Source organism: Halictus rubicundus, chromosome 1, assembly GCF_050948215.1.
Source record: "Halictus rubicundus isolate RS-2024b chromosome 1, iyHalRubi1_principal, whole genome shotgun sequence".
Classification (NCBI taxonomy): domain Eukaryota; kingdom Metazoa; phylum Arthropoda; class Insecta; order Hymenoptera; family Halictidae; genus Halictus; species Halictus rubicundus.
In genome coordinates, this window is record NC_135149.1 from 24148438 (window position 1) to 24169788 (window position 21351).

A 21351-nucleotide genomic window follows, 5' to 3' on the forward strand; every position below is an offset into this window, starting at 1 on the left:
TTTGGTCCAAGCAGGGTATGTAAATGGTACCCTGTCCTTCAGGAGGATTCTAAAAGATTAAAAAAGACTCGGTCGAGCAATCAATCTTTTAATATTATGCTTTGCTGACTACGAAAGAAATGACATACTTTCGTCTTAACTTTCAGAATTGTTATATCGTTACATACCCCCTTCATTAAATATGGCCCGCTATTCTCAATTGTTAATGAATTTGATGAAAATGTAGCTTTCGATACAGGTGGTTATACGGTGTATTTCGTGTTACATCGAACATACAAATTCCGATACAAGTAATTGTAGAATGTATAAAAATAAAGGTATTCCTCGGAGTTTCTGATTACTGGAACTATCATTTTCTATCATTTTACTAGTTTACAGTACAGTGTGAATTGCATTCAACAACTGAAATTATCAAGCAAAAATCGTATTTTGAAGTATTTAAATTATTGAACTTCTACATAAACGTTCTCTTTACTAATAATTTCTAAATAATGTAATGGAAATGTTAATGAAATCAATTTTGGAACTTTGTAGAGTGAATGGAAAACCTCCAGGAATCAGAAAAACACGTCAAGCATTATTTTTCAAAGAGTATACGGATATTCTGCAAGATAATTTTTAATTAGTGGCGGCAGATGTTCGGTAGGTAATTTGTACCTATTAACAATCAGCCTGGCTAAATGACTAAGAGACCTAACTTCCTTCACTAAAGGCTTCGTCAAATAAATCTCGCTATAAAGTTGGCCGCTATAGTCTACCCAAACTTCTTTCCTATGCTCGTCAACACTTTTCGAATATTCCACGTAATATTCTAGCATTTTGATTGGACAGTCAAAAAGTGGTATAGCAAAAGCAAGTCTAGGCTCAGCATCTAACCGAAACTGTCCTACGAAATAGTGAACTCGAACAGAGGTAGGTCCCCTGGCAGTTTGCACGGATATAGCGAACGTATATCTGCTGTCGGAACTGTCTCTCATCAGCCACCGTCCCAGTGCAGATTTTTTCAATAAACTCTCACTCTGCTGCCAACTGAGACCTTCATGGTACCAACCGCATATTTGCAAATGTCTTTTAACTTCGCAGAGTCTAGCCGCGTCTCTATCCATCACAGAACTATCGAAACTCCAGGGACAGGGCATTAGCCACGAGACTGGTGTGGTCGGAGTTCTGTCTCTTCTTTCTTCAAAATGTTCTTCGTTGTCCTCGACCTCGTTCTTTTGTACCAGACCTCCACCATTAAAATTGTTTCTAGTTTTCGAAGCTATACTTGACACAGAATTTGCAGGGTTCGCAGTAGTTGCTGTAATATTTACTGTACACTGTCCTAAACTGGCAGGAAGCTGTACGGTTGCGTTTACTTGGATTTGAACTCCTGGATTCGAATCCAACAGCACAGAATTACGATTTTCAGTCACCGACGGATTATTTGATTTCATATGACAAAGATTATCCATATGATTCCAACAGCAATTAAAATTCCTTGCTGGGTCTGTTTCTTGGCCGTTCTTCTCAGAATTACTAGATTGTTGAATATGCATGGCTGATGCAGCGTTAGCTTGGAAGTTGGACAGATTTGGTTTTTCTTCGGAGTTTCCACCCATGAAATTTCCCATCGATGCTTCCATATCCGTTTTCTGAGGTAACACGTTCCTTCGAGTCCCTGGCAACTCTTGACAGCCACTCGGGGGCAGCAGAAACATTCTACCGTCTCGTTCTGTGCTCTCTTGCTGACTTTTCTGTTCTGAAAGTGTAATTGATACCTCTTGATTTTCAGACGGTAATGTTTTCTGCACAAAACAGCCACCACCAGACAACTTTGGACGGATTTCCATGTGCGGTGTCTGCATGAGGATACCAGGATTTACACTTTGAATCAAGCAACCTCCAGATTGTATATTCGGTGTTGTTATAGTTACGCTACTGCCAGTTAAATCACAGCTAGTTGTGATCTGACCCCCATAATTCTGGTTCTTGTCAATTTCTTGATTAAATATTGGAAATCCATGACCTCTGATGTCTTTTTCAGCTCTTTGTAGGAAGATATCCTTCTGTTTATCGATTCTGGGTTTCTCTAAATCAATGGCCATGGATGGATGGTTAAAAGAATTAATAATAGGCTGACTGTGAATAATAGTGGGAGCATTTATGAAACAGCCACCGCCGCTGGTGTATCCTTTAGGAACTAGAAGACCACCGTAGTAACAAGTTGTCGGGTGAATAAATCCATTAGTCTTCTCTATGCTTTGTGGTTCACAGCAACCAGGAGCTGGGAACCGATGGCGACAGTTTGGACACATTACTGTCAACATTTTGTGCAGAGTTTAAATTGCTTTCAGCATAACAGTCTTGTATCTGTAACAAAAACAAAAATATATATGAAATATATGTCATTCTTTTCCAAATAGAGAATTATATATAAAATTGATTTTTTGAAGCAGATTATTTACTTCTGTTTTTTCCATGTAAAAACTATGTCGTATTTAATATTTAAATTTTGTAGATACATATTACTTAAAGGGAACTAGTATTTAGTGTAATAAGTTTTCAAAATTTATTCATAAAATTAAAATAAAAAATAAATTACTTTTGTAGCTAAAATATTTGTATGACAAACTATTATTTAACGTGTTTAAATGTCAGTATTATCTGTTAATAAGTGTCCAACAGTATAAATAAAATCTAAAACTAAACATTCAAAATTTATTTGTAAAAAAGAAGTTTGATTATTCTGTTTAAACAAGTTAAAAGTTACATACTTCCGTATTTCAAACATATGTTATACGTGATTATTTATAAATGACTCGGATAATTTACGTAAGTGATCGCGTTGCGCAAGACATTTTCCATGAAAAACCGTTCCAACTAAAAATATACCTGCGTAATTTTGTTTTTAATCATAATTCTTCTGACTCGTAAATGTTGCTTATATTTAACATAGATAATTTTTTGGATTATGCTTTAGTCTGGTGTTTTTTAATTTCAATCTTTTTTATTATATATTTTTGTAACATAAAAAAATTATTTTTGTATATCTTACCATCAATAAAAATTTATTTTCAAGTCGGCCATATAAACTTCACAACAGTTATAATTAAATACAATTTGCATTTTGTTCTAATCAAGCAAATGCTTCAATTTATTCCGATCGAGTACTAACTGAATAATCGAATAACTATTTATGTATTCCGCGTTTTTAAATCATTCTTGTGATTATATTAAACTCGATACATAAAATCAATACATTACGCATTACAAGTTTCTTGTTCCAAGAATAACGTACGCAGCAAATTCTCGCAATCTCCGTTAACGAACGCAAAAAACAATGAATAATACGTGGTATATAAAAAAAACTAGCAGACCGTAGTTAATCATATTTCTTGTAGACAGACCAAGATTGATAACATTTTATCCATAATTCGCGAAAATAAATTAACAAAATTTTACATTAAATTTATTTACATTAAAAACATTACAGGACAAATTATTTTATAATCATTTTTTCAAGTTTTATCAGTATCATATTTTTCTGCAGATTTATTTTAAAAACTATTCGAATAAGATAAGAATCATCAGTTGAAATGCGATATAAGTCCTGTCAATTTTAATTTATATATTTTTTTATGAAATTTTCTATTGCCAGTAATACACATATACTAAGGAGACAAAGGTTTTTATGTTTTATTCTACTTCGTATTACTTCCGCCAAAAATCGTTCAACCGAAAACTAGATAGCAGGATAATTATTCCAGTGGTCAGCCATTTAAGGCCAGTTGCAAAAATTTTATTCTGAAATAAGAAAATCGAAAATATTTCCAAATTGACTTTAACTTATTTTACTGGTTTGCCTTATTCCAATACAAATCAAAATAATATTGCTGCTGTTAGTATGAAGTGGCTGATTATATCAAGGGATGCAAGGGGTTAAGAATAACTAAACTGACAATTAAAAAATTTAAATATTGGACATGAGAAATAGAAGATTAGTAAGTTCTATAGGAACAGATATATTTTCTTAAACAAGACATATGCCTAAGTTCCAACAGAATTACGTTCGAAACCTAAGGAATAATTGTTCAGTTCGATTTCGTTTCTGTGAGTATATTTCACAGTGTTCGTGGTTTAAATTCGGTAGTCGGTATGCAACGAGATGTATCTCTCGTGCGATGCGGGATAAATATTTGGAGTTCTGAATTATGTTTGATACAAGGAAACCAGTAGTCCAGGAGGCATGGATGTGGTGGGGATAGCGAGTGACAGTTGGTGAGTGCAGGCGGCGTAGGGAACGAGTGGGGGACATAGTGAGAGTAGCGGTGGGGAGTTGGAGAGGCCAAGAACAACTTCTAAATGGGGGCTTGGCCTTCTAGCGTTGCGAAACATTCGTGGAAAAGCGGCTCTGTGCCGCTTTACTAACACTCGGACGTCTCTCTGCCACGTGGCCCATTAAAACACAATGAGAAAAGAAGGCAGCTGGCGGTGCGCGCGAACGATGTCGAAAGAGATGCATCTCTATTCCTGTCGAGATCGCGGTAGAATGCGACACCTGGTCCTCCGCGTCTCCCACGAATCGTAGGAAGTACCATGGACATGTTGGACTCGGTGCGTTTGCCTTGCTCAATTATTTAAATAACCCGATGAGACACCGGCAAGGTTAACGGACTCTCGTACGAACCAGACACTCGAAATGATCCTCACTCCTGAGAAATCGATTTTCGCTCGTTCTCCGAAATGCCCCCTTGCTCTACGGCGGTCTAGTCGTTGTTCAAACCGTTCGTGAACGCGCAGATAGGGCACATGTGCCTTGTTTCGGCCCCTATCCAGTAGTCACTCTTCTCGAAAATAAATTGCTTAAAAACCAGAGATATATTTACCGACAAATTTCTATAAATGAGCACAATAGTCAGCCTTCTCGCTTACTATACATTTATAGCCTCATGTCCGCAACATTTGGAAAATAGTATACTAATAATAACGTGTACGATGCTTCACCACCGTCCTTAAATGGCTGACTACTGGAGCAATTACTCTACTCATGGTATTTTTATAAGAAAATTACTCTTAGGGGTCTTTTTAACTCTTTGTATATTTTTAATCTACCAAAATTTTAATTCTCATAGTTTGTAATTTCATGAAACTGTCTCTAGGGAAACTATAGATTTAATTATCGATATAAAAATCGCGTAAAACTGCAAGAAACGTACATTTTGCATTTATATAAGAAATTGCAAATCAGTCACGTTTATTGTTGAGTAATTCTAAGTTTGTATTGCCTAATGCAGGGATTTAGAAAAACGCTAAGAAAAAGGAAAACATATCGAGGTCAATAAAAAGTTGTTTGACACGCTTGTTGCTTTCAACGTTTATCATAAAATTGCTTCACCTCAACGTGTAATACAAATGTTTATTGGTGTTAATCAGAATTATTCTTTTAACTTTTAATCTTCCTTTCGATGCGTTAAAAAAATGTGAACACTGAACGATTGTATTTTTTAACACTTGACTGGTAAAATATTGTTAATTTCTCGGATGACGCGTCCGCAGCAACTTAAAATGTTTTTAGAGGGCTCCATGTAAATTGCAACATTTTGCTACGCAATTTTTTTGCCGGATAAAAGGTTCCCCGCCGCAACTCGGACTCGATAGAATACTAAACAAAGTTTAGCGGGAATCCGAAGAATCAATATCTCTTGCAACTCCGAGGAATCAATGTTTCTTGCGACGCAATGTTCCAGTGAATGGTACACTTTCACCAGAATTATCGCGTCACGATTAACAAACCTGTACAATATTCATTGTACGGGAACATAAGGAACGACAGTCGCTGCCAATTTCGAGAAACGATTTCGCATCACGTCATCGATAAAGTGGTATTATCCGGAACCCCGTAAATGTTTCCATCAAATATTCTTGCAACCCCCTTAATTCTCGTTATCGATAGTCGGCATATAACGATGTAAATACGGTATCAAGAGCTGTGACGACAATCAAGATAACAGTTTCCACGAACGTTCCAATTCGAATGCAAAATCTATTTAATCCACGATTCCTCAACAAAATACTAGGAAGTATTCAAATAGCGAAATTATCTCAATTTGCCCGTCATACATATTGCGTTTTAGATCATAAATTGCAAAAAAAAAAGATAATTATTGCAGATTGCAAAAGAGTGCAACGTTTAAGCTAATGGCGCGTGAAACTTAGTCCATATACTTGCGATATAAATAAACGTACTTAACTGCAAAGAATATTACATCATCGTTAAATTTTAATTGTGAAATAAACAAAAAATATTTGTTTTTCGAATGAAAATGTAATGTACATGTTACGAGTAATTATAGTAGAACGACCGCTACGATATTATGAAGATGAATGAATTTCAGGTTTTTTTTTAAATAAAAAAGGCTAAAACTACACGTTTATAAATAGTTGAAGAGCTGTTGAGTAAGTATTTGAAATTACTGTTCAATCTGTGAACTATTAAATGCAATATCGCGGATTCAAAGAAGTAATTAAACGAAGAAGTACACTGTTTCATGACGCAAGAAAACTTATCAAGTCTTGACAGAAATATTGGTCATGAATCGACGATAGATAAGCAACAGGTAGTTTAACGATACCTAGAACGTTACACATCTATCTCAAAAAATGATGGACGTTTTTCTTTCGATCTGAATATTAAAACAAAATTTATTTATTAATTTCTGTTTCGTTTCCAGTATTATTCTTATCGACTGTTTATAGGAATATTATTAAATGCATATTATGTTGCTAAATATATATTTTTTAATGACGAAAGCATTTTATAATTTTTCACAAATTGTATTCTTCTCTATTAATCATAAATTAATTTTTCTTCTCCTTCTCTTTGTATAAAATAAAGTTGAATCGAATTTAGTTTAGATATGAAAACCCCATAAGTTATCCTCAATGCACTTTCTCGTTCAAAAATGAACAGTGACGGGATAAATATATTCTTGGTCGGTTATTTTTATTTCTCGACTTTACAAGGAATTTCTACGGATGATCTTTCTTCTTTGCATGTTCATTAATCTTTATTTTTTATTTATCGCATCATCCTGCCTTTATTCTTCTCTGGCCATCTGTTCTCTTCTGCCGTTGGAATGCTAAGGGGAGTGAAAACGACGAACGCAGGGAGAAAGATAGAGAGAGGGGAGAGAAAGAAAGAGAGAGGGTAGAGAAAGAGAGAGGTAGGGAAAGAGAGAGACAAAAATCTTCAAGCAAAGAGGACTTCGCAGAATTGAATGTCGTAGTTTTATTTGAGGAAACAGAACGAGGCCCCGATGGAGGGCCACAAAATTAGAAGAAACCCACGGGAATACTTTTCTATACGTATCGACTGAACCATTTCAGAATAAAATACTATCCATCTTTTAAATTGATCAATTTAAAAAAGAACTCGTTTAAGAGCACAATTCAAATTAACATTGTGCATACAAATGCACGGACTATAGTACAACTGAATTTAATAAATTGTACTAAAATACTGGTAAGTAATTAGAAAATACTTCTTTTTTAAGATAAAATTGAATGAATCTACATTTTATAATGACAATTTTTATTTTTTATTATCCTAATTATTTCGTATAATCTGATCACCAGCAGATGTTGTGCATTTATGCCAAAAATGAGTATTTATTTATTTAATCCTCGAAACTAAATGCCTTTAAAAATTCGCTTACTTACTGTTTTTGCAATCAACACAGAGTATTATTTTGCATGAAGACCCTCAGGCTACCGATAACATATCTCAAGATTTGTTCGAGGAATTAATCAACAAAGGTGCACGACGAATCCCCACAAAAAAAGACGTTCCAATGAAGTAACCTAATGCAAAAGTCCACGAATCGTTCAAAAAAAGCATCATAAAGAACCCTGCTCAAATAAAGGTGATATTTAGTTAAATGAAACAGCAGATGAGAATTGAAAGATAAACGGCCGAGCAGGGGGGAGCAAATGATTATTTTGTGCAAATATAAATAAGGATAACAGGGGATCCGTAGAGGAGTGCATAAATTTTGAAGAAGCGAAGACACACACGAACGAACGAACGAACGCAGAGCGAGCTCCGTGCACGATGCAGAAAGGCCTCGTAGTTACAAGGTGGTTCGAAAACATCATAAATCGAAAAGGAGAAGGAGAAGGAGAAGAAGAAGAAGGTTTTCGGGGGTCCACCCCTGGTTCTCGAGGGGCCTGGCTAGAAATTCGTCTTCTCGGAAAGAGACGAACTGGGCTGATGACCTGTACACGCCAGGCGAAATACAGTTCGTCGTAGCGAATGCTAATTTTACTGGTCAACTTCATCGATGCCTTCCACGGGTCTTTGGTCTACAGGTCTGCTCAGAGCTCGCGGATCGGTCTGATGAAACGCTTAGATAGCCAAACAGGTTTTGCATAGGACAGTTCTATCGTTAAGTTGGCAGATTTCGACGAAATAGTTAAGAAATCGGCGCTCGTTCCGACAGAAATGGCCGACAAACTACATATACCCCATTTAATCCGCATAACTCTACCATTACCATCGATAGACAATATTTAAGTCGTTCTGTACTTGATTGGTTACGTGTCGGTTCAGTTTGTTTAGCTGTTCACTCGTTTATTTCAATGCACGTTGAGCGGGAAGGACAGTTATAAGGTCGTTGAAACAGTATAAAGAACGATTTTAAGTACACAGATTTGCAACATAGGGTAAGGGACCCAATTACTGTGGAGGTACCAATCACTATGTCTATATTAATTATACTTATGTTTAAAATACAAAGAAAAAAGAAAACAAGAAAATTCAATATCTCTTTTAATATTCATTATGCTTGAGAAATAAATACAATTAATATAGGCATAGTAATTGGGTTCCTTACCCTAGGTACTGAAAGGTATTAAAGATATTATAAAAATGTATGAACGGTGCAATAAATTACGTTTCGATAGACATCCTTTAATAATTTAAAAACTATCGAATAAAAGCTACATGGCCTCGCCGAGTAAAATATGCATGTATCGATCAGTTTGCTAAAGAACATTTGTATTTTCACCCATCTGTTAATACAATTTAATTTGTGCAATGAATGTGTGTTGTTTCGAAGCTCCAGCAAGCTAAAAATCGTTTAAATTCCTTAACTGAAAGTAAATAATTTGCGGTCATGATAGGAAAAATTCTTCTTCTTGTACGCTTATTTAAAAAAAAAAAGTAAGAATATTTTCTGCACACTTGAAAGGAATTTCACACGATGGAAACGAGCAGGATTGACGCGAAACAACGACGAGCAACCGAGCGGACATCGTTCGTGAATGACGCTGTAGCTGGCCTCGTTATCGGCAAGATTTCCAGCAAGTATAATGAGAAGAGGTTCGCCGAATGAGTGGTAACACGGATTTTATCTCTTACAGATAAGCGTGAATTTTATTTTACAAGGCTTCGGGGAAATGAACCTGCTTCCGTGAATGATTCTCTTTTGTCATAGCATGTATTTAGAACGTCAACCTCGAGGCATTGACGAAGTTAACATTGTTCTCAGGAACGTGACGAAATTAAAACAACAGATGTTATTTTCTACGTAGATCGTTTTCTCGGAACCGTTTGAAAATACTATTCCAAATGACGTCGCTTTTATCGCATATTTTAATGCTGTTTACTATCGTCAGTGTTATCGATTTTCATTTAAATTATACGTTTAGAATTGTTTGCAAATTAGCAGACGACAATTATTCTTTATTACATCCTTGTTAGTGAATTAATTAATTTTATCAGTATTTTTTTGAATAGTCATTTTTAATATTAATAAATATTGTGATTAGATTATTCTTTATATTGTTCTCGTTATTGTCTTAATAAATAGTGAATTAAATTGTAGAATATGTTTATCATTACTCTATGCAACTGGGTGCTTAAATGTTTAAAAAAATCAATAATCAAATTGTAATATTCAGTTTGTACTTGCATTTTTTAGTAAATTTGTCAACATTAATATTTTCGATCGTTTGATGTAAAAGTAGCTGTTTTGATTATTGAGAATATCAATACAAATTTTTAGTGATTGTTGCAACGACAAAAGCGACATTGTAAATGTTCTAAATCGGTATAGTTTTTATTGGTACGTTCCGCTCGTTTTCCAGTTAAAATTGTTTTCCCTCGAGAGCACACCGAAAGGCATAAAAAAGAAAAAACTAACACAAAGTGATTCATGTAGTACGTTAAACGTTACAACTCACGATAGTAAAACCGTTTCTAATTCCCGGCATAGATTGCGCTGAACGGACACGAAGTTTATGACATTTTCAAAACCATCATAAATAGTCCTTTACTTCGACCGAAAGTAATTGTCGTGACATTACCGTTGACAATAGCTACGAGTATTTTCAAAACATATCTGACGTGGACGAATATCAATGTTCCATTTAACTGTCTCAAAATGCATAAACTAGTGCAATAAAAGTCGAAATATACTCGAACCGTTTTCACCTTCGACATTCTTGTCGGACGGAGTCTCTTAAAACACTTTCAAAATTCGGAATTCCGCTGATTCGATAAGTTCGATAAGAATTAATAACATCCCGAAATATCCAATGAACAAATCGAAAAAGCAATAAATAAGTAACTCTATTGAACCGGTGAGTCACAAACGATGGACACTTTTCGATGAAAATGCTTTTACAATTTTCTATTTTTGTATCTAATTTTATGAAGAGAGGAAAACTTGTATAGAATCCTTTCTGGTAAGAATGGAACGAAATTAATTTTTCTTCATCGTTTCGTTGCATTTTAGAGATTTTCACGTAAGTGTAGGCTGGCTCAAGAATCACTAGACCATTTTATTTTACTTCTTATTCTTTCATAAACGAATTCGAATTTTCTCTAAATTGTCACTAGACCATTTCACATTTTAAATGGCCTAGTGATATTTGTGCCACCCTTTACACCAAGATTTGCAGCCCAGTTATAAACAATTAGTCGGAGCACAAAGTTTGTTCGAACAATAAATTAGTATTCGAACGACTTCGAGCTCCGAAACTTGCTTACAGTGGAAAGAGTTCTAGGGAATTTTTAAAGGGCAGCTTACCGAAATGGTTTTTGTAATCGGGCGACCACCGGGAAGAAATCCCCTATCGAACTTTCTCCGAAAAGGCACTTCCACTTTCACCTCACCGTCTCGAAAATAGCTCGAAGCACTGCTAAAAATAATCTTTCCCCGAATCACAATCGAAATTGCCAAACGTCTCGGGGCTAGCTTGTCAAACTCGAGAGGAGAAAGCAGACGGTAGGAGCAGCGTTCATTTCTTTCTAAACACTGGTTCCGATTGAAAATAATGCTTGACAAATGAAATGTTCGAAAGACCAGGGAAACGATCTTCCGTACACGGGTGTCGGGACAGCACTGGCGCTGCTACCACTGAATGAATCTATAATTGCTTTTGTAGAAGGGCGGAGTGGGGGGTGAGCACGTGATCCGGGCATATGTGGTGGTGGAAATCGTGGAAAACTCGTTGAGGGAGCATTAAGAACTCTATTCTAGCAATGGCTATGATGGCGGTACGACGAAACCGACGAACAACATTCGATATCTCTTCTTCGAGCCATTTAGAACGTGGGATGCCATTAATTATTCCCGGAAAAAATATTAAATACAGCGGTACCAATTACTGTGCTTATATCAATTATACTTATTTTTAAAGCATAATGAACTTTAAAAAGAGAGATACATATACCATATATATTAACTGATTTTAATGAAAAAAAATTAATACCTCTTTTTTAATATTCATTATGCTTTAAAAATAAGTATAATTAATAGAGGCACCGTAATTGGGTCACTTACCTATACCTCTCAGGAATCAAAAAATTTTACTTACTAAAACTAAACCTACCGCTATTGAATTATTTTTTATATTATTCTCGTTATTATACGAACACATAGTATTAGCACATAAATAAAATTGTACAATATTTTTATCGTTACTTCTTGTATAATAAACGTATTTTCATAATAAACGTTTGAATACTCTTTTGGGTCACTCTATATTTCAGGAAGTGAACAATTTGGAGTAAAATAAAAATATATTGTATGTTGTGTTTAACATCTCGTAATACAATCATATTATTCTTCACATGTATATTACTGAATGTACTAATTAACGAAAGTAATAATTAAATGGATTACGTTAACCGGTATGCAAATTGTACGATTAACATTTATGTAAGTAAATCAAAGAAGTTAATATTATTCAGTTCGAAGTGGGTGAAATAATAAACATACTAGGAAAATTTGAAAAAAATATTATATTATTTTCAACTTATTAAATTATCTATAGGAGAAATTTCTGTTTAATTTGTATTTCATGCAACCAACTCGGACAAGATTTATTTTACACGGTGATTCGCAGTCTAGTGGTAATACTAAACGCAGCATATGTATTGGCGGCTAATTGGCTAAAACGTACATGTAGTGGAAAGGCTGGACTCCGAAGCCGGCAATTATAAATATTTCGTAATAGTTTGGAGATTGCTGCAACAAATTCTTGGATGCAATGAAACAACAGCGGAAAATACGTCAAGGAAAGAACTTTTGTTGTAACCACCTAATAAATTTGCTCGGTAACGTAAAGCTCGAAGAGTATAATTTTTAAAAATAACTAACACCATCAAGCATACAATACTATAAATAACAAACAAGAAAACAGTCCCTTCATTCAAGAAAGCGTAGTTCTAATATTATAATACAAAATCGTCAAGGTATACAAATTAATATTTTACTGACCCACTATAGTATCAAATATATTTTTGCAAATACCTCAGAAACTAAAAGAGAACTGCATATTGCCCATGTAAAAATAAATTGTTCAAAATAATGACCTTGACAGTATATTCCAAGATTATTGAAATTGGAGCTGGCTCCCTCATCCACCGTATAATCGCTATCTTTTGTTCTTGTATATCTTATAAATTCGATATGATCTTTAACAAAAGAAACAAACGTTCTATCCATTAAATTGTATTTTTAAAAATACGACTTTTCCAAGAATTCTTTGGAACAATTTAAGCTTTCACTGCGTGAAGAATTCGGTGAGTAAAAAGATTAATGGTCAGAGATATAATCGGTTACGGTTTACACGTTACACGAAATAATAAAGTCAAAGTCCGGGCCGGCTCGAACCCATCGCTGCGCATGTGCTCCGGCGCACATACCTCGTGGAAAAATGGATTCCTTTTAACTGGTTTACGTGCGATCTCGTCTACGCTATCACGTCATCATTCTCGCTTACGAGTTCGTATTTCCGTGGGCCTCTCGACGAAACGTCACGAATTCCGACGATTTGACGCCGTACACTTACGATCTTGGCTGCCAATCGATTCCTGCTGCCAGTCTGCCTGACCCCCCTCCCCGGCCCCCACTACGCCATCATTCTCCTACCCAACGGTCTCGATATTGGCAAACATTTCGCGAACTGTTATTTACGCAAAAACCACCGTCACGAAATCGTAACCCGAATCAGGGAACACAAACAAAAAGGGTATGCAAACTGCTCGTCGAAAAAGGCTCTCTAAATAAATGGAAATGCTTTATGAAGTTGACCGTGTAGACTCTCATTTTATATTTTATTTTTGGCACTTTTCGAAAAACGCCTGCAACACGAGCGAAACAAAAATTTGTACAGTATGCGAAATATTCTGTGCTAATTCAAAAAGACTGTGTAAATAAGTGAAAATTATTTGTTATATTTTTTATATTGTATTTTATATTAATTTTATCTTCTTAGAAAATACTTGCAACACAAACAAGAGGGTATATTGCAAACGATTAATTGGAAAAGCGTCATTGAATAAGTAGCAATGTTTTATGATGTTTACGGTCTTGTGAGATTATTTGATATTTTAATTCTGTTTTCTCTTTTTGTAGACTAGAATGCCTAGCTCGGAAGTCAAAAATACAGCAAAACATGTTTACCGTCGTCTAGCAAGCATTAAAAATAGTTTATTATTTTGGTGCTAGTGTGTCTATACACGTTGTCGTATTAATACAACGTGAACTATGAAACTTACGTTCTCGGAACTGTAGAAAATTGAAATTGAAATTTATATAAATACGTATCAGAAATGTCAAGTTTATTCTCAAATTCTCTAAAGGTCAAGATTTTATTAGCATTGGATCCATAAAACCCGTCAAAATGGCGGATTACAAATTTTTGAATTTACTCAGTGTTTATTCATAGGAAGGTTAAGAGAATTATCTGCTTATTAAAATTATTAAGGAGGAGAGAGGAGTTCTTAATTGGTTCTTGTCAAAATTTTGATTTTGCGTAAGCATCTGTGGCCAAATAATAAATAATATTGAAGTGTCGATCTAAATTTTGAAATTTTCTGAATGTCAAAATTTGATTAAATTTGAGAATTGTTGTAACGATTTAAGGGTCGGTCATATCTGACTATTGATGAAGAATCCTGGAAGGGAAGGAGATGAAGCAGGGAGAAAAAGGAAGAAAAGAGGAGAGACAGGCTGAGGCCTATAGAGAAAGGAAAAGAAAAGGTGTAGAAGGGAGAGAAAGAGAGAGAGAAACAGAGAGGGAGGGAGACGGAAAGAGCCGCGTACCTAAGACACGTTATTCTTGTTCATTTCCAAGAATAAATCCGTAAGAATCCAGCTGGTCGCACAATACGAGTTTCTCTCAACAAAATACATTTACTCCCTCGGTCCCTCTCCCTTTCAGATATTTTGCGAATTCACCAATCCCCTAAGTCCGATATATTTGGCTTCCATTAGTCTTTTTTTGGCTCTTTTCGTCGAAATATTGAAATCTTATCTGTGGTCTTTATCGTTTACAAATTTTGCGACATTTACTACGTTTTTTTATTACTTTCGCGATACGGCGCTGAAAGCTCATTTCGCGTTGTTAAGAAAATAAGTTTCAATCATGTACTCCTTCCAATCTGTTAAACATATGAAGCTGCATGCTTTACCAAGCCTTTATCAAAATTTAATTGTAATTACATTTATTGCTTTTCGTGGAAATATCGAAATCTTGTTTTTATCGTTCAAAAATTTTACGTCATTTATCACAGCGATTTTTTATTACTTTCTGTCGTTATACGGTACTAAGAGAATATATTTGACTTTTTAAAAAAAAAGTTAAAAAATATATTTCCATTATGCACTCCTAATTTATTAAAAATATTTATACAGAAAAATTAGAGCAACACGTGACTGGATCAAACATTCACGTATTTCTATAATGATTTTAATTCTGCACAGTTAGACAGGATAAATGGCAATTGAAACGGGCAGTTTTTTCAGCTGCATTCCTGGGGCTTCCACGGAAGATGAGCGCATTGCAGTCGACCAAATTGTTATTCATAGATCCCATGAATCCTAAAGAATCATCAGGAAAACGCTCCCCTTAGATGCTACATGGTGTGTGAAAGAGGAACACCTGGCCGTGAGTCACGATTCTGAAATATGTATCCTAGCAGACCATGTGGCGTTTCTTTTGCTCGGGCATTTGTGTCTTCCGATTAACGATTGCCTTCTAAGAGCGTTGCAACATTATTAACAATCCGCGCCATCACCGCAAGAAATCTCAAACCCGTCATCTGTATTTTTAAAACGTTTATCTTGATCGAAATCGATTTTCAGCGAGCACAATAACGTCTAGATGTGCGCGGAGAGATGTGCACGATATTTGCGAAAATATTAAAATTTATCCCCATGTAATTATTTCTTTATGAAAATTTGATCAATATATTTGTGACATTTTTCTGATTAAAATGACTCCACACATGACGCGATTTGGATCGCATTTACTCGTTTAATTCACGATACCGAGGAACCTCGATTATCCGAACCTCTAATAAAGCGATTAATGTACAGTACGATTCATTGTACATTGTACATTGTAGCTAGGTAATTCCGTTCTATGACCGAAATACTCATGTCCGTCTGACTAGTTCGGATAAGGGAGGTTGCATTTTATCGTGAATTAAACAGGTAAATGCGACCCGATTTGTGTCATGATTGGTATCATTTTAATCAGAAAAGCGTCGCGAATATGCTAGCGAAACTGTCGTAAAAGAATCATTGGTATCAAAATGGTTATATCACTTTTTATCAAGTATTGTCACAGCCGCTACCCTGTCTATGTTCGACGCTAGCGGCAAAAGATCAAAGAGCACTATCTATACACGAAGTGTACATACTCTAGTGTACATATCATACACGAGAAGATATTTCTGTTCCAAAGTGTACACGTATACCGAGAAATTAACTTACATTTCACGGTACAAATCTATGTTTTTGAAAAAGATGAAATGGACTTTAATTGAAACAGGTTTGAAGAGTAGCTCGAAGCACTGAGTTCGTAACAGTTTTCGAGACAACGATATAACAATTTGTAAAACCGTATGAAATGCGACTGACTGTTCGATGTGACTGCGGAATTGTCCCTATCGAATGCGCAGCGATAACATATGTATGTGGCTCGTGCAACGTTCGGAACAATTCTTCCTATATGCAAGTATTTCCCGAAAGCTGTTATGTTTGTTGGACAATGACTGGAGGTCGATTCCGTTATTAGGGACACACAATACCGTCCATTGTGCATTGACGGGACCCCTGGCGGGGAACATTTCGTGGTAACTCGACCGGCTTTTACAGAAATCGTTCTTTTTGATACTGAACGCCTCTGTCAGCTTCCTCGAACATGTCTACACGAAATTCAAATTCCGGGACACTTCGTCGAATCACTTTTTACACAAGTGCTCGGTCTTGATATTATAATGTTTATGAAATTTCGGTTCCAAGAAGCCAAGGTTACAGGAAATTAATATTGAACGTACCACTGTCAATCAAATTATCGGTTTCGCATTTTTTACCGAACAATTGTTGGAATTACAACGATCCTTCCTCGCAAATTGAAAACTACCGAATAAATTTTTTCGTTCCAATTGTTATAAAAATAGCGAAGAACCTATGTCAATTCAATTTTGCAATTTTTATTAAACAACACAGTCACTTGAAAAAAAAACTTTTAAATAACTTCGAAATCTAATTCGGACTTACAGTAAGGTCCAATGTATGCATAAGGCTAACAACGACGCGACGTATGTGAAGAATGTAGTAAGACCAAGTTAAACATGTTAAGAAGCTTGCGAAACTTCGTAATGGAGAAGATACAGCTCCCGGAAATTTCTAAGAAAATTGTATGTGTATTTTGGCGGCCACGTAAAATGCTACGGTCTTGTTCTGATTAGATTATAAACTCATATGCAAAACTCTACAGCAAGAATCGCCAAATAAAATTGAAGAAAATAAAAGGAAAGTAATAAAATTGTATTATCTGGCATTAACAATGGAGCCATCAAACTAAGATTTTTATATTAGCAATAGAACTCTGGTAGTTCTAGTGGATCCAACGAATTTTATTTTTTTTTGAACGTATAAAAATTCTCCAGTACAAATGCAATCAGTCAAAATGACTAGATGAATCATTTTGATTCCTCTGGTGGTTCTGATCTGTGAAAAATCGTCGAAAAAAAAAAGAGTAGTGCAACAATGTACTCGGCAAACTATGAAGAAATATTTTCCCTCGAACAGAAAAAAATAAAATAATCGTCGATGAAAACGGATTGTTCTGCGAATCGATACGGGTTCTACTAAATTGGAATATCTGAAGGATACGTCACCAGCCGAAAAGGTGACCTAACATGTCGCGCGTTTAGCCTCAAATGTTGGCGATAATTGCTTTCCAAGGAAAGCGAATGATTTTATAATGTTGCATTGCGAGTGCACATAAATTAGAAAGCTTTCCGCAGAGGAGGAATTACAGGCTGCCGGCATAAAGGTTACTATATGGACGTCGTTCATCGGCGGATCGAGGACTATTTCAGAGAGGATTTCCAGGAACGTTTCGAACAGAGAAATCGAGAGACACGCTATGCTCCCATTTCAGCTGGTCGCATATATGGTCCTCATAGAGCCTGTTATCGTATCTGTTACTCTGTGGTTGGAGCCGAGAGCATCTTATCACAAACAAACAAACTCCTTTATGACGTTTATACCCGGTTTCTCTCGAATCGACCTTTCCTCGAACTGGTTGGCCAAGGGCGCGCCGCACGATTCAAATCGACCGATTGTCCGAAATATTCCGCGAACATCTCGGTCTTTTTCGGATTGTTTCCGAGTCCGTCCACTTAGCAGATATCTCTGATCTAATGGCACACCCTCGATCGTTACTTCAGCTATCCGGAATCGACGAAATTCGTCCCACTAAACTGCTATCTGTCGCCGGAAGCACTAAACGTGTCCTGGGCTTTTAGCATCTTTGGGAAACTAGAAGAATGTCCTTTTTTTGGAACACATGTGGGCAGAATGATAATTCATTTAGTCATTCTTTAGTCCAGAGCTGCTCAACAAGCCTATTAGCGGGCAAGGGCGCCCGCCGATGCCCGCGGGCACAGCTACGAGCAAAGCTACGGGCAAGTGACTTAGCGGAGTGGGGGTAGGCAGTAACACGACCGTAGCTTGCCACGTAACTGTGACAAATACATGCAGCCTCGCCTGCAGGGGCGTGGCTTCGTGCCCACCGTTGTATGTGTGCCCAGGGCAAGAAAATCGCTGCCCGCACGGGCACACTGTCGCCAGATCAAGACTTGTTCCCCCACACTAACCTCCCCTTTTACCGCGCGTTTCGACTCTGCCGTGCATACTCCGGTACTGGCAGAGAGAGGGTAACTTTTTCCCCCTCAATTCGTGCTTCCTCCCCTCATCTGGCGACACTGAGTTAAAGGATAGAATAAAATTTGTTTTAGTGCTCCCCCACCATCCCTCAAGAGAATGAAATTTGTTTGAGAGCTTCCTCCCAGTTCACAAATTGCATCTGACTGTTTGCAACACGTTCTCATTTTATTTTTCAGAAAATGAGAAAATGAAACGAAATTTTACTTTACATTTATTTCGTGATAAATAAAACCCTGTAACTATGCTTGTATAACAGGAGGAGGCATAAAAGAAACCTTCAATAGTCAAGAATAGAATTCAAATTAATTAATCGAAGAATTAGTGTGGACGGTAAACATTTGAATACATGGACCTTCAAAGACTATGATTTAGTTAATGAGATTACGACATTCCAAAGGATTCAGCTTGCTATTCTAGAATAGTATCTTTTTTTTTTAAATGCGCATGTAGCTTGAGACAATATGTGTCGTATATATGGAAAGGCGAATATTTGTGGAAGTGTATATTTTTAAATTACGATTTTAAAGTTAAACACGATCGAAGTTGATATAATTTTTCTTGTGCTCACGCTTTGATTTTTTATGACTTTTTTTATAACGTAATTAAGGGCTTGTGAGTGATAAAAATAATATTTTTAATTTTATTATTAGTATGGAAATATCTTTTTAGTTAATTATTATTACTATTTATAAGCATATAATTTTAAAATTTTTTCTTCAATTACCATTGAAAAACTATCTTTTAAAGTATTTTAATATAATTGGTCCCAAAATTTAGTCTATCCAATTTTGAGGATTCAAATTTTTCGAAAAATTGTCGATCTTTTATTTCTAAAAAAAGAATACTATAATCAACGTTAATTCTATGAAAAATAAATCTACAAATTTTCAACTAAGATGGTTTTAAGGAAAACAAATCTAAATTTTCACATGTAATTTATATTCGGATGCAATGTCGTTTTCGTATTTAAATAAGATTCCCATTTCTTTAAATTCCTCAACAAATTGTTCAGATTAACAATTTTAAGGGTAGTAATACCTGCCAAGACATATATAGTTTTTTAAACTATATGTGGAAAACTTGATTGGTTAATGCAAATACAATCAAAGCCTGAAAATGTTGTATACGTGCACATATTCAAAATACGTATTGGTCCAAATAATTAATTTATCTACTAAACTACGGACTTGTTCAATTTGTGATTGATAGGTACACATAGTGATTATAATGTCTTGAAATTTCACAATTCCAGTAACAAAAATCCTTCATAGTAGTAAATAGGAAACGCTCGAATTATATAAAAGGCACGGGATTAACCTGTTTACCAATTTCCTCAGCACTTGAAGCAGTATACTTATCAATTAAGATTAATACTGTCGCATGTCCCATTCAACGGACAACTTTATATGTCGGTGTGTTACATCAAGATAAGGAGTAGTAAGAGGTATATGGAAAGATAAATATTATATCACGTTTCCAGTAAATGGGTAAACCCGATTTCCAACAACTAGTGACAACTACTGAAAAATTAATTTAAAAAATAACGCATTTTTTCACTGCGCCGGTTTTTTCAAAATTTCAGTTCCTTTTGGTATGTAGAAATCATGAAAGAAATAATTTAAAGAAAAACTGACAAGTGTAGGAAGAAGTGTGAAGTTTAAATAATGTAAAAATAAACATTTAGAAGGATAAAGGTGAACGTACCTTCTATGTATGTCCGTTCTCAAAGCGTCTCCTTCTTCGTGCACGCACAGTTGCAGAATAGACACTTAAGTCTCGAACAGTTGCACCAATTTCTCTTCATCTATGAAGTAATGAACTCGAAGACTATAAACAATCGATCTCACTGGCTTTACATTTGTAAAATTGTTTTGTGCGTTCGTCTCGTTTCGAGAAATGTTTTGTAGCGTCTCGAACGAGCTTGCTCCGCCATTGGCGTTGCTAGTTCGTAGAATTAACAACAGAGGGAGCACGATTGACAGCGAATGCAATTCTTCGCAATTTTCAAATCGAAGAATTTCACTTGGGGGAATGACAACTGAAAGAAGGATGTTATTCGGCAGTTAAAACTACAGGTATCGTATATAGTTTATAATATGCCAGCGTTTGTTACTAAATACAGATAATACGTCTTAACTACTATCATCAAATATGGTTTTCCGTAGAAATATCAATATTTACAATTTGTACAAATTTCCATGAACTAAAATACTATCGCGAAAGTAGTATTTACATTTATTTTTTCGCATATATATATATATATAGCTTTTCTCACGCTGATAACAAAAATGAACATGCATAGTTGAAAAATTATTTGTAATAACTTTATGCAAAGAATTTGCACCCTTTAGTACACCGTAAAATTAATGTTACTAATTCATTACTTAAAAATAATGCAAGAGAATATTCCATAGTTTTTATGAATTTCTGTAATCTCAAGAATAATTTACAAACTTTTTTGACAATTTATAGCAATTTTATATTATTTTTGTAGAATAAATTCAACTCTTTTGGCAGTGAATTTCAAATCGTTGTTCTGCTAAAAATAATATCTTCCTTTCATGGAAAATTGAAGGTTTTATATTTAACCAATAGTTTTCCCTGATCACTTTAT

General features: G+C 35.4%; 1 protein-coding gene across 2 annotated transcripts; it reads right to left on the reverse strand.

Annotated features, from left to right (window-relative positions):
• Positions 1 to 417: 417 nt before the first annotated feature.
• On the reverse strand, positions 418 to 20655 carry LOC143358416 (uncharacterized). Of its 2 annotated transcripts, none has more exons than XM_076795568.1 (2): positions 20442 to 20655; positions 418 to 2352 (listed from the first exon to the last, which is right to left on the reverse strand). In XM_076795568.1, exon 2 carries the CDS (start codon positions 2307 to 2309, stop codon positions 585 to 587), a length of 1725 nt encoding a protein of 574 aa, XP_076651683.1. In that variant the 5' UTR covers positions 2310 to 2352; positions 20442 to 20655; the 3' UTR covers positions 418 to 584. The 2 variants fall into 2 exon arrangements, with proteins under 2 accessions (XP_076651683.1, XP_076651674.1); XM_076795559.1 differs by lacking the exon at positions 20442 to 20655 and adding an exon at positions 11073 to 11402.
• Between the last annotated feature and the right edge of the window lie 696 nt (positions 20656 to 21351).

Bases quoted from the DNA above. Each gene is read 5' to 3' on its own strand.
- LOC143358416 (XM_076795568.1), bottom strand. From the start codon at position 2,309: ATGTTGACAGTAATGTGTCCAAACTGTCGCCATCGGTTCCCAGCTCCT.